This window comes from Acanthopagrus latus, chromosome 20 (genome assembly GCF_904848185.1).
Source record: "Acanthopagrus latus isolate v.2019 chromosome 20, fAcaLat1.1, whole genome shotgun sequence".
Classification (NCBI taxonomy): Eukaryota; Metazoa; Chordata; class Actinopteri; order Spariformes; family Sparidae; genus Acanthopagrus; species Acanthopagrus latus.
The window spans coordinates 7,163,014-7,177,479 of NC_051058.1; the positions used below are offsets into that span (position 1 = coordinate 7,163,014).

General features: G+C 43.6%; 1 protein-coding gene across 1 annotated transcript in view; it reads left to right on the plus strand.

The window, feature by feature from the left end:
* The first annotated feature begins 1,385 nt into the window (after nucleotides 1-1,385).
* The window catches only part of shisa8b (shisa family member 8b), a 34,666-nt gene continuing 21,585 nt past the window's right edge, over nucleotides 1,386-14,466 (plus strand). The window contains exons 1-2 of the mRNA XM_037082307.1: nucleotides 1,386-1,490; nucleotides 2,048-2,733. Of these exons, the coding sequence (XP_036938202.1) occupies nucleotides 2,090-2,733 (644 nt within the window). The 5' untranslated portion in view covers nucleotides 1,386-1,490; nucleotides 2,048-2,089. The remainder of the gene's footprint in view (nucleotides 1,491-2,047; nucleotides 2,734-14,466) is intronic.

Below are 14,466 nucleotides of genomic sequence, written 5' to 3' on the forward strand. Positions count from 1 at the left end.
TGTGCTGAGTTTGTCTGTGTGGGTCCAGTGTGAGTGTGTGCATGCATGTGTGTGTGTGTATGTGTGTGTGTGTGCCTTTGGGAGTGTGTGCCAGTCTCAGCTCCAGGTTTTGGCATCTCCAGCGCAGGTTGCGGATTTAAACAAAAGAAGAGGCGAAGCTGGAGTTGGACCCTGCTGACTCCTTAAATCTTTCTGATGCAAACAGACGGGCTCAACACACACACACACACACACACACACACACACACAACACAGAAATCTGCAAACAAGTGTGTTATCTATGCTCGAGGCATGAGGGGATGGCAGGGAAGAAACGGCGAGAGACGGGAGAAGAAGGGGACTGCGAAGTGGGAGATGAGAGATTTGGAGGTGGGGTGGGGGGGTCGTGTGGTGATTCTCATTTGTGTGTGTGTGTGTGTGTGTGGTGTGGGGGCTGGGGGGTGCAGGAAAAGCGGGGGACAGACGTGGACGAGGAGAGCGATAAGTAGACGATGAGCAGGAGTGACCACAGCAGATGTTGACCGTCCTCCGCCTGCCATGCTAACACATTTGACATACAATCACACACACACAAACACACACACACAAACACGCAAACACACTCACACACACAGGCAGACAAAGAGAACGACACAAAAAAGACGAGAAAAAGATGAAAAAAGTGACAAATCACTCAGTTACAGTCCACATTTCAGTTTTCTCCTTCCTCGTTTTTATTTTTTCTGCCATCTCTTTCTCTCTTCCCCCACCTCCTCTCTCCTCCTCCCAGGCTTTTTTCCTCTGGGGATGATGGGAGATGCAGCTGGATATAACCCCCCCCCCCCCCCCCCCCCCCCCCCCACACACACACACACACACACACACACACACACACACACACGCATGCACACACACACTCTCCCTCCTCTCTCTCTCTCCCTCTCTCTGTCTATCTGGCACTGAGCAGAGGTAAACAGGGGAGGAGATCTCATTTGGTTCCTGAACTGTTGCAGCGCTCAGTGCCGCCACACACGTTCAGTTCCAGTCATACACACCTTCAGTGTATGCGCGCACACACACACACACACACACACACACTTACATACACACATACACACACTCACTCTCACGGCGCACAGGGGTCTTGGCAGCAGGAGATCCCGGACCGGTCTCGACTCTCAGCTGCCGGCGCAGACTGAGCAGAGGAGGAAACTGAGAGAAGAAGAGGAGGAGGAGGAGGTGACACGGGAGGAGGAGAGAGGGCGAGGAGAAGCAGAAGGAGCGTGTGTGGCTTTGTGTTTGTTGGATCGAGCACCCCACCACCACCCCAGCTGACAATGGAAAACACATGAGGATGAGAGGAGAGATCTGCGGGGCCACTCGGGGGGGACAGAAAATGCTGCTGAGTAAAGTTTGCGGATGTGTCTAGAGGGAATTTTTTTAGCCCTTTGAACTTTGGGGAAGAACCGCGGAGGAAGGGTCAACCGTGCACACACCGCGAAGAGACAAAGGTGAGAGCGCTTTCAGAGGATTCTCAGCAAGTTTTGTTTGTTTTATTGCTGTAAAAAAAGGGGGGGGGGGGGGGGAAACAGGATTGTGATTTTGAGGGTTTACTTTGTGTCAGCTGTCTCACCTCAGAATCAAATATTCGACTTCAGTCAGTCGGACGGCTGATTCTGATCATTACATTTGCCTTGACTGAGCTGCTCTTTTAGACCTAAAATTGGTTAATGATCACGTCTCACCGTGTGTTAACGGTCTCCAATAGTGATTCTCACTGACCTGTTTAAAACGTCCTCCAGCCTCCCTTCATTATTGACTCCATAAGAATGTGAGATCAATACATACATCATGTATTTAATCAGTCCAGCTCGGATCAGTGACTTTAACAGGAACCATCTGTTTTTTGTCGTCCTCTCCAAACCGCAACTTCAGCTTTCATCCTCAGTGAATTTACTGCTTCTTTGTTTTAACAGGTTTGAAATGATACACTGAAGGCATCTAATAGTGATTCTCCCTCTCGTCTTTAACACTTCTCCACCTCTCTCCAAACGTTTCCTGTCCAAAGCTTGCAGGTGAGACGCTGGACAGAGGGGCTCCTCCCAGCAGCATGGCGGCCGCCAACCAGTCCTCCTGCCACCTTTTCTTCTTCCTCCTCCTCTCCTTCCTTGTTTCTCGACCTGCCCTCACCCAGGACCCGTCCGTCACGGCCGGGACGGTACCTCAAGGTGACCCGTTCATTGTCCCCACCACCCTGGCCAACCAGACGACTCCCCCCTCCTTGGACACCACTCAGAACACTCCTCTGGAGACAGGGCTGTCCACTCCCACCAGCGGTGGGGACGCGGACGACGAGGACGTCCCTCCGGTCGGTGGGACACGTTGCATGGGTTACTACGATGTGATGGGCCAATGGGACCCGCCGTTCAACTGCAACGCCGGCGTCTTTCTGTACTGCTGCGGTACCTGCTTCTATCGCTTCTGCTGCCAGTTCCGCCAGCAGCGGCTGGACCAGAGGATCTGCTCCAACTACGACACTCCCATATGGGCCAACACCGGCAAGCCTGTGGCCGCCGTCACCGAGGGCCAGGAGGACCAGGACCGGGACCGCACGCACCTCATCGTCTACATCATCTGCGGCGTGGTGGCCATCATGGTGCTGGTGGGCATCTTCACCAAACTGGGCCTGGAGAAGAGCCGTGGAGGGAGCGGCGGAGGAGGAGCGGGGGCGGGACATGCTGACCTCAACTCCAGGTGAGGAGCATGAGGGTGTGTTTAAGTGTGTGTGTGTGTGTGTGTGTGTGTGTGTGTGTGTGTGTGTGTGTGTGTATGTGTGAGTATGAGTGTGTATGTGGACATTACGTCAAAGCTGTTCCAACATAGGGAGGACTTAAGCCGGGGTGGATAGAAGCCTGAGTGTGTGTGTGTGTTTGCGTATTTGCATGTGTGTGTTTTTGGATGCGTTGAGGGGATATTGGAAAGTTGGAAATTCTGATTTCAACTGAGCAGAAGAGACAAAAAAAAAAAAATTTAGTAGAACGTTTTTGAGGTGCAGTTTCACCAACATTTTAACATGCCAGCTTGAAATTTACAACTTCCAACTTTGAACGTGTGTCTGTAGGCCTACTAACACGTTTGCATGTATGTGTTTGCTTGCATGTGTGCAAAACCGTCTTTTTTCTAACAACACACAGGAAAGTGTGTGACCAGCTCATCCCGACCTTACAAAACCTCTCAGAGCAGAAGTTGATCACTCTGTCCTGGAGCGATAACTTTCATACTGACATGTACGTGAAGGGTTGGAGAGAGGTAGGACCGAATAGCTGAGAGAATAGATCAGAAATCCGAGCCATGTCCCTCCCTGAGTCACTGCTCAGCTCCATGCATGCCCATATGTCTCCACACTCCCACATTCATTTTGATTTTGCTCATATTTTTTCACATGATTTTTCTAATTTTGCATTTTTCTTTGTTTTCATGTCTCTGTGCTTGTTTTTTCTTTGTCTCTCCTCCTTTTCCATTTTTTTTTTTTAAATTCTTTTTCATATGCTTTTGTATTTCACTCCTTTGTGTACCATTGGCTTCGCTTGTAAGCATGACTTATATTTGAAATAAACAAAAAAAATCTGGAAAAAAAAAAAAAACATAAAAAAAAAAAAAAAATCGACCAAACCCTTTTTGTTGCATTAGCTGTAAGTTCGCCTCGTGTGTGTGAGGTTTTGCAGTGGGCACGGTTCACATCACATCCTTATGCTTTTGGATTGGAAAACAGGTGATTAAAAATGTCATCACTAACGGATGATTTCCACCCCATCCATCCATCCATCCATCCATCCTTGTGTAGAGAAGACATTTCTCACATGCGAGCAAGCACAAAACACATTTAAACACACACTCCCGCTGCAACTGGGTTCGATATGTTGGTCCGTGGGTTCAATCTGTTCGCCTCAGGAGATCATTACAGCAAACGGCGCACAGCATGGGCTCAAATCTCCCCGCTTTCATCCCAAACTATCTAACCCTCGCTGGCTGCCGCTCCTTATTCTTTTCCGTCTCCGCAGCTCATTCTTCTCATCTCCCCGAGCTCCTTGTTGCTGATCTCCGCAAACTTCGTTGCACATGACACCGTTTGTTCCGTCTCTCTCTTAGAATTTACACTGTCGTCCTCCTCGCCGGCCTTCCTCCGCACCTCCTGTGAGCTGGCCCTCCTCCTCCAAGAGCTGAGGCCGCTCACATCTTCATCGCCTGCTCCTCCTCCTCCTCCTCCCTCACCTATTCTTTCCATTTGTTTCTTTTTGCATTTCAATTGAGGTGGCGGACAAGGGGACACTCTCCTCCTCGCGTGTCTCCCATTAACCTGAGCCGCCAAGACTCATTCGGCGGATAACACACAGCCAGGATTAATATTTCCTGCAGGGTAGCACCTCACTGAAATAGAAACACTCCGGCTGCATAAACACCCTCCCTTCTCTCCGTGAGCCCATCTCGACAGATTACCGCTCCTCCTCGCGATTAAACAAATTTCACCAAGATTACAGCTTTACCGTTTCTGGACTGCTCTCTGCCTGCACGCTCATTTAGTTATTAGCCTGCTGACATAAATCCCTGGTCCAAAAGTGCACGTGTGGCTAAGACCTCGTGGACTCGCACGCGCTTCATGAGGTGGAACGCATAAATATGGATGAACGCCCATCCACTTTAGATTCCGATACTGATGCAGGGATGAGGTTCAAAAGGCAACTTCTGCGCTCTGACGTGCACCTTTTTCCCCCTCTTCCCTCTCCCGCCGTCTTTTTTTTTTTTCTTGCTTCGCCGCAAACATCCTGAAAGCAGACGATGATTAACGCTCCGAAATCCCACCGGTTCTTCCGAATCAGCTTTGAAAGTTAAAATCCAAAGTGATCCTCCTCTCAGATTACCCTCACACACACACACGCACACACATACCTTCTACTACGTGAACTCCGCTCCTCTCCCAGGTTCGGTGTGTTTGCACGCTGCACTAATCCTCAGCCAACAAAAGGAAACAGAGAGCGTCGCCTTAGGTCACACGTGTCACGTCTAATGAAAGGCCTCAACCGGAGAGAGGCTGGCCTTACACCCAGAGAGTAAACAACCACACAAGATGACCTTCATGACTGTTACGCACACACACACACACATGCACGCGCATGTACACACGCTGATTTATAGTTCAATTAACAACAAGAATGATAGTGGTGGCATTTAGACTGCAGGAGTATACGGTTCAGCTCACCGCAGCGAGGGGTCGCGATAGCCAGGAGGTGACTGCAAATACGACCTCCACCTTACACGAGCACGAGAGGCCCAGGACCAACACGGTGGCAGCGGAGGTCACATGGTTTAAACGGAGTGTGTGTGTGTGTGTGTGTGTGTGTGTGTGTGTGTGTGTGTGTGTGTGTGTGTGTGTGTGTGTGTGTGTGTGTGTGTGTGTGTGTGCAGATGTGGTGGAAAGTGAGAGTAAGTGCATCCATGCAAGTGAGTGCAAGTGTGCATGTGCATGTATGTTTCCTCGCCGTTTGTGTGGCCCCAGCGCTCCAGACGTCATCAACAAGAACAACCTTGTGTCTCCAAACATCAGATCATACGAATGTAATTATATATTCAATGAAATTCCCTGATTCATTTTGGTCATGAACTCTGCTCACATGTAACATGTCAAATGATTCGTCTTTAAAGGTACAGTGTGTAGTTTTGGGGAGTAATTGATTTGTATTTCATGCCAAAACAAACTAAATAAACTCTTTGTTTTCATGACTGAATAAACAACTCAATAAACAAACTGACCACAAACACAGTTTCATACTGTTCTACTTTGTTTACAGTTGGCGGACCCTGCCACCTTTCTAGCTCCAAACAGTGTTCTGGGGATCTTATTTCCTTCTAGAATAGCTTCTTTACTCAGTTATGGAAAAAATGAATATGTCTGAGTTTGTATCATTACCTCATTAAGATTGTAAGCACAAAAACATTCTCAGTTTGAGTTTCTTCTCCAAAGCTACATGGTGCACCTTTAATCTGAAAACAACATGTTTAGTTCTGGTGATGCAAGGTTTTCATCCGCCATCTACACAACATGCATACAGATCTATGTTTTGTGTGTGTGTGTGTGTGTGTGTGTGTGTGTGTGTGTGTGTGTGTGTGTGTGTGTGTGTGTGTGTGTGTGTGTGTGTTTGTGGGCTTTGTTAGCCACCGTGTTATGTAATGAAGGACACCGCCACTTGAAGGGCTGCCCCGTCCCACTCTGGCCTGATTGAGGGCCGACAGATAAGCAATACTCGATACAGCGTGGGGGTGGGGCAAACATATCGGCCGCGACCACACGCAACAAAGGGGAAACACTTTTCAGCCGCTCTCTCTCTCTCTCTCTCTCTCTCTCTCTCTCTCTCTCTCTGACGCGCACATGATAATGACATCAGGCTACGGCGTCATGGTTCATATTTAAGGTTCATTTTTGGCTTGCTCGTGGAATTTTTTGGGGGACAGTTTGAGCCTTTTGGGCTCAAGTCATACTTTGGCACCAAATATATCGTCATTTAAACATTTATAACACCTTCAGGGTGTGTACTCTGGTTTGACCTTCTAATATAAGGCTGCATAAAAGTTAATAAATGTTTATAAATTAGTAATAGGCATTAATAAAAGCAACCTTTGGTTCTAGGAAATCCCTTCAGCCAGAATAACTTTGTCTTTTTGAGAGCTCTCTAATCTCTCTTGATGGCTTATTAGAAAGTAAGAAACTCATGCCCCTAATAATGACTTACATTTAGAACTGCAGACTTGAAGACTTGTTAGAAAGCAATTAAGTCATTCATAGTGGGTCACCAAGTTTCTTAGTATTGAATTTCACATCAGATCTGAAGTTACAGATGTGAGCGGACCATAAAAAAGGGTTCTTCCATCACTGCAATCTGCAGGGGGCTGCGATTGTAATGAATGGATTTTGTCAGGACTGTCCAAAATCCTGCAAGTTGAATTCTCGAGAGGACTGAAGAGCAAGAAGAGGAAAAAAAACTATACACTCCAGCAAGAGGGATTTTTCACAACTTGGCAACCTTAAAGCCGTAATTATTAAGTTATTACCGATAAAACATTCATAGATAATTTATCAACATTTATTAACTCAACTTATAAACCTTTTGTATATCATGTCATGTTTTAAGAAGCATACTCTCAGCATCACAGCACTGATATCAATGTGAAGTTTCCTCAATTCAAGTAAATACTGCAGATGTCTTTTTTTCACAAAATACAAAATTGCAGTGTTTTTTAAAAAAAGTATGCAAAAGTCATACTAGAGTAAAAGTAAAGACATTGTGTTAGAATGTTACTTTTGTAAGTAGTGAAAGTCACCCGTATGAATTGTACTTGTGTAAAAGTCTGAGAGTATCTAATAACAAATGTACTTGTAAGTTTTAAAAAACTTACAAGTACATAGAGTACATACTCTACTTTTTATTCCAATAATTAGAAACTTTTTGATAATCTATTGACCCATAGTATACAATATATACTTGTAAGTTTTTTTAAACTTGCAAATCCAGCTCACCAGTGGACTGATGAATTCGCAGATATAAAATGTAAAACCTGCTTTTTCGGAAACTTCACTGCTTTTCTTTTCAAGTGGCCGAGAGCAAAGGTTGAGTTAGTGAGTCTTGAAGCCTTGTTGAGTTTTTATGAGGAGAACAACTTTTCTAAAGAAGAGATCACACTCGCTCAGAGTGGCTACAAAGTCATGATGGTGTCCATAGGCTTCCACTAAGTATGGAAGCCGTCACATGAACATGAAAACATACCGAAGAATGTTACATTTGTGCTCACTAATGTACATGATGTATCATATCTTGGAACCCACACACATATCGGCATCAGAAAATTCAAGCATACACATCTGTTGTGCTATTTCTGTGATGAGCTCCACCTCTCTGTTGTCGCTCGTTTCACAGTGACTTCCTCTGGATTTAAGGGAGAGGTGAAAAAAAAAAAAAAAAAAGACACTCCAGGCAGGAAACAAATCACACAAGTGTGAGCCCAAAAATACCTGCCATGTGTGAAAACACGTTTTCACCAAGACGTGGAAAGAGGCAGAACTTTCCCACAAAGTTGCCTCCCCCTCTGCTCTACTTTCTCATCTCCCCTCCATCTCCCCTGCCTTCTGACTACCTCCAGGGCTGTGCTGTCACTCTCCATCACCTCCGACTTGTCACCACTGTGGGCGCGATCATGTCTCCATGCATGTGCGCATGCGAGCCAATGTGTTAAAACGCGCACACGTATGCGCCTGCGTCACTACTTGCTGTAAATCCCCCCCAAAGTGAGAGGACATATAAGTTGACAGTTTCCTGGCTGCATCAGATGTGACAATTTTCACCCTCCAGCTGCTTTACCTTCCTCTCGCCTCTTCTTGCTCCTCCTCAGTCCTGCCAGGCTCTCGCCGGGCCCACACACACACTTAAATGTGGGTCAGCGCCCACTGACTCAAGGGTTTGGCTGTGTGCTGTTTTTGTGTTCGTCAGTCTGTTCATCAGGGTGAAGCTAAAATGTTTGACATATGAAAAAGTTGAAAGATTGGATGCTTTTCTTCATCCGTCATTCCTTGAAGGTGGCATTCCCATTTTTTAGGACCGAGTAAAATAGGAGATTCCGAAGATAAACATTTTGCCGGTCATAGTGAAATTCATATCAGTCAAAAGTGAAGTTCGTACGACCTGCAGACACACAGTGAGTCGGCCCCTGAAGCTCCATTTCATCCTTCATCCAAACTTCTAATGGGCCATCTGTTTGCAGCTTCAAGCAGGCATGGAAACCAGCTAAAAACAACCCAGATAAACATGTGAGATTCTCGGAAACTTTTAATTTAGCACAAAACTGCATTTCTTCCATACTGAAGCTGTTTGAAGAAGGAAAAAGAACAGACTTCAAAAGGCTAGTCTACACGTTAGGCAGAGTGAAAGCGGAACCACTCAGATGATACCGGCGTCACGCTGCTGAATAATACCCCAGAAAAAACCTAAAGGGTGCTTTTAGATCTGAAAAGTCCCCATATAAACTTTCTTGTCATTATCTACTCACCCCCACACTGACAGAAATTCAGGTGAAGTTTTTGCCGTCCGCAAAACATTTCTGGAGCCTCACAGCAAATACGTGTACCTGCAAATACCTGCATTCTCCTTAACAACGGGACTTGTTTTAAAACAACTCGAGAAAGAAAATAAAATGGCTCCACAAAGCCTGAGTGGTATAATCCAAGTCTATTGACGTACCAAGAAGCCACTAAGGTAACTTGTAGTGGTTTTAAAAACATAAAAAAACAAATGGCAAAAAAAAAACAACCCAAAAACATAAAATGGCTCTATACAGCTCATCTGGTATAATCCAAATCTCTGGAAGAGGCAAAACTGGCTTTAAAAGTCATATATTATGCCCTGGACACATGGTCATCCACTTCAGACTTGGGTTACACAAGATAATCTTTGTGGAGCCATTTAAATCTCTTTTTTTCAGTTGTTTATCCCCGTCTACTTCAGATATTTTGGAGAATGCTGCGCTACTTTTTTGCCACGTAGCTCCAGAAATGTTGAGTGAACAACTAAACTTAACCTGACTTTCCCCCAGCACATGAGTAAGTACATTTTACTGAATCTTTTTTTTATGAACTTTTTCTGTAAGTTTTGTAAGTGCCAACAAAAACAAAAGGCACATGACAACCTTGGCGTTAACGGGAAAGTTAAACAAGCTAGTTTGTTACTGTTAGCTTGAAAACACAGATATTCACAGCAAAATAATAACCAGGTACTGATAAAGTGTATTACCACAGAACTGAAAATCATCCTTTTGAAAGTATTTGTTCGAAAAGGACAGTCAAAATATACAAAACCTATAGGTAGAGAGAGACAGACCTACAAGTTAGCTTGTTAGCATGAAAACAAAACCAGAACAGATGACACCTACCTACCTGCTTAATTATAACCTAGAAAACAATAAAGGCCTTTTAATAACTAATAAATCACCATGGAACCGCATGTATTTTAATTTCAAGGTTGTTGAGAAAATCTTTGTGCTCGATGTCTAAGCTATATTTGCTTTTATTAGCATAAAACCACCCTGATTCTGCCTGAATCTAACAGCTCAACAATAACCCATTTAGCTATGTAGGCTAGGCTACTTGCAAATGAAAAAAATCACCATATGTGTCACCATTAATCCTGTTTGTCATGCACATTTATAATTACAGCTCCCTACATGTCTAAAAAAGACCAAGCAGTCAGGCAGTCAGATGCAAATAGAGTATACAGTAGCCTAGATGTTAATGCGTCATTGCTTCCATGTTTGTTTGTTTTATGACCCAAAAAAGCACACAAAAAGCATGTTTGTCACACAGATAAATTGTAAAAGTAGAAAAGTTCCTGTCAAACTAATCATATATATAAGTTATTATATATGTATCTATCTTACATATGTATATATTATTCTTGATAATATGAAAGTTACATATATTTTACTGTGGGCTATGTTGCAGCAGTTTGAATTTCTTCATCAATTTACTTGTGTCGACTTTGTCTTTGACTTAAACTTGCGTCTACCTATGACCAACATCATTTTTTATTTTTTTGTTTACAAAATGATCTCACCTAAAATGTTAAAGGATTTGTAAAATGTACATGAGATTTCAGAGACAATATGAGCAGACGTGAGAGGAATCTAAAACAGAAGAATCAACACACTGACGTCACAAAAGTACTTTGTGTGTGTGTGTGTGTGTGGTGTGTTTAAGACGTAAGTTGACACCTTCTCATTCTTAATCTGTAATTGCCAGTGACAGGGAAGCTGGTCTTAACTGTGTCTTTGATGAAAAGTGGGAGCAATGACTGACAGGAGTGCACTGACAACAGAGGGGAAAATAAAGAGACTGTGACACTGATATCTGACAGTCGTTTTACTTTTCAGTGGATTATCTAAAAGTTTTGTTTTGTAGTTAAATCTCTGGAGGGATGGTGTCTAGAAAATTTGGAAGTGGTTTCAGACAGATGGTGAAAGTACTGTAGTGTGTTGATGAGTCCAGTCGAGGGACATCACTGATCCGTCCCCCTGTGTGTTTATGAGTGTGTTTGTGCGTTTTTGTAGTGAGTTTTATCTGTCACTTTGTGTTTATTACTCAAGCTCAACACGGTTCTTTGCCAGATAACTTCCCAAATGTTATCGAAAAACATAAAAGCTCGACACAAATGTAGTTTAAATCTTAATTTCACTGGAACCTCAAAGACAAACTTATGCCATAAAGTGCTGCGAAAAGTGCACCCATGTGCAGCCACATGATCAATAACATGTGCATTAATGCATGAACATGACATGAGGGTGCTGAGCATCCCATCTTTAATGTATTCATTTTTCAATAATCAATGGAGTCGTGCTGCAGAGCGGCAGAGGGAGTATTTCTCTGTTTGAGGGGGTTTTGTTAATATTAGTTATAACAAATCACTGGGCGTGTGTTCTGACCTGTGTGATCTGTGTGGACTAATTGCTTGTTACAGGACATTAGCTAAGTCTCATCTCAGTGTGGTTTTAATGAGATGGGAGCGCATGGAGATGAGGTCTGCGTTATGTAATGTTATGGAGGATAAGGACTCATGGATGGAATATATACATTTCAGATAGTCTGTAAGGTTCCTCTCTCACAGAAACAAAGGAAGCCTTTTCTATAAATGGGTGTAAGAAATGCAGCCCAGATTAGGGATTTACAGGTTTCCTTGCTAAATTTACCATATTTTGCATTCCGTTTGCATTTTTTCCTCATTTAATTATCCATCTGACATCAGAAGAAAGGGGATGGTTTAAGGAACTCAGATTCTCAAAGTGAGCAGGACAACAAAGTTGAGTCATTTAGGGCATTTACGTGGAACTTGGCTTAAGAAGGATAGTCCTGTGGAGGGAAGTGCGTCTATATTTGAAGGTGTTTTGATGACATGATGACAACTGGTTGGATTTGTGGTCATTTCTGCAACTGGAGGACCGATGATGTAACAATAATGTAAAGACAAAGGACACGTTTCAAAAAATGTTTGATTCAATGCTGTAATACATATGAATCAGGGTTCGACCAGTATGTTTTTTTCAGGTGAAAATACAATAAATACAAAACAAATTTTAAGCAATCAATGACAAAGGTAACTGACATTTAGAACCATATACATTTGCAGTATAATCTGAAAAACAATATACAGATATTTTTGATGTAGTAAAATATTGAATATCAGAACTGATGACTGATCTGTTCCCTATTTTAATCACAGCATTGTGATGCAGATCATTTTCTGACTTTTGGCAGGTTGGAAGGAAGTGACATTAGTAATAAGCTAAAAGTTAGAGACGTTAAATCTTAGTAGTAGTTGTGAAGAGTGAAACTACAAAGAATCTGAGGCAAATGTTTCTAAGGCGCAAAACAGGCAGCAATGGGGTGACAAAATGTAGTGACAGTGTATCAGAGTTGATCCAGGCTGCACTCCATTAACAAACATGCGCCCGTTCATTCATAACATCACTGACTTGGACTTCATCTTTGGCAGCCAGCACAAGCCGTTTACCCCACCTCGCCAGTCTTAATCTTTAAACCAGCTGCACGGACATCTTCGCTCTTTCAAAGGCATCCGCCGAGACGCTGGTGAAGCTCAGCCAACGCCCCATAAACACTCCACAGCCTGGAGACAGGTGAAGTTTTTTTGTTGCAGATTAAAAGTCCAAATCAGCAAGTTGTTTGAGCGGCGAGCCAAGAGAAGAGTGCATGGAGGCCCGAGGCGGTGCACGGCAATGAGTCAGAGAGGGGATGAAGAGCGGAGAGAGACTGGAGGAGAGGAAGACAAATGATATGGTTTAAGGAGGGGGAAGACGAGAAAGAGACAGATTTAGGGCTGAGTTTAGCTGAGGGGGGAGGCAGAGAGCGGAGGAATAAGGAGACTGAAAGGAAAAAGAATTGAAAAAGAGAAGAAAAGATAAGAGAGAAAGTGATTTACATCTCACATCGGGAGGCGTTTTAGGGCTTTTTGTTGTCTGATGCAAATATTTAGACGGCAGCAATTTATAATCTAATACAGACTTTCACGGCCCCGCACACATTCACTGTGTACACAAAAGGATTCACAGTAAGATGATTAAGATATGAATTGATTTGAATGAATGAATTTAATATCCTGTAACAAAATAAGGCTCCAGAAATAGTGTGACTAATAAAAGTGTGACTTTCGGGCTTATTTCTTGTTGTCAATGTTCTGTTTGGTGGCTTGATATGAGACCTCTCATCTACTTTAGTTAGTGATTTTCTACATTATCAATAATTCCATTTAAGTTCTTATATGTAGGAATTGAAACATTTACAAACGTGTATGTATCTCTGTGATCACTGGAGTTACAGTGTAGAAACAAGTGATGGGGCGAAGTGGCTGAGACACCATTCAACCTATTACAAGACCCTGCAGCAGCAAAATGGTATTGAAGTTGTTATTCTAAGGTAAAGTAAGTTACATTATGTTGCTTTAATATTCCAAGAGCCCAATTTTTTCCCTTTAATAATTAGTGTTTGGTGCCTTTATTTTGAAAATGTAAGTGGATGTTGCATATTTATTATTGACCATGAAATGAGCCAGTGTTGTTTTCACGGGAAGGCGACGCCAAGCGTGACAGTGACAGGGTGAACTGGCAGGTCCGTTACACACTTTGGCCTGATATCTGGCTGTTGTTTGTTTTGCTCGCTCATGAAGGAGGGTGATTATTCATTGCTGTGTGCTACATGTTCTGTCTCTGCAAACTTCTGTGTGAACGAAGCGACACAAGACGATTATCGGTGGGAAGAAGAAAGGTAAAATGATGACATCAGATCAGTTGTTTAACAATGAAGACAACAACTCCCATGACCCACCGCTTCTTCACAATGACATCATCAAACTGTCTTTTGTCACCACTTTGACTGAGAGACCTCTAGCAGCGGAAATTGCATGCTTTGTATTTAATAAAGCCCAAAACAGGCCCAAGAAATAAACCATCCACCGAGTGTTTTAGGTTGGATTACTCCTTTCACAGTAACTAAGTCGCACAAACTGTACACACGTACCATTTGTTTACATGATATGATATGATATCTGACATCGAAACCACATCATGCCAACACCAGAGTCCCTGCAGGAGACATTTTGTGTGACACTGTTACTCCCTGTGATCATCACACCCACAAACAGTTTGTTGATGAGCGGAGAAGAGGCCAAAGGGACTCGCTTTCCTGTTTGAAAGGTTGGGTGTGAACAAGCTGCCCCTGGCCGTCACTGTCAGGTCCATCATACACTAGGTTGTGTGTGTTTTGTGTACCTGTACGTGTGCGTGTATTTGTGTGTGTGTGTGTGTGTGTGTGTGTGTGTGAGTGAGACTGTGAATGATAGAAAGGGCTAAACACATGAGCTTCGTTAGCGAAACAGAGGCACC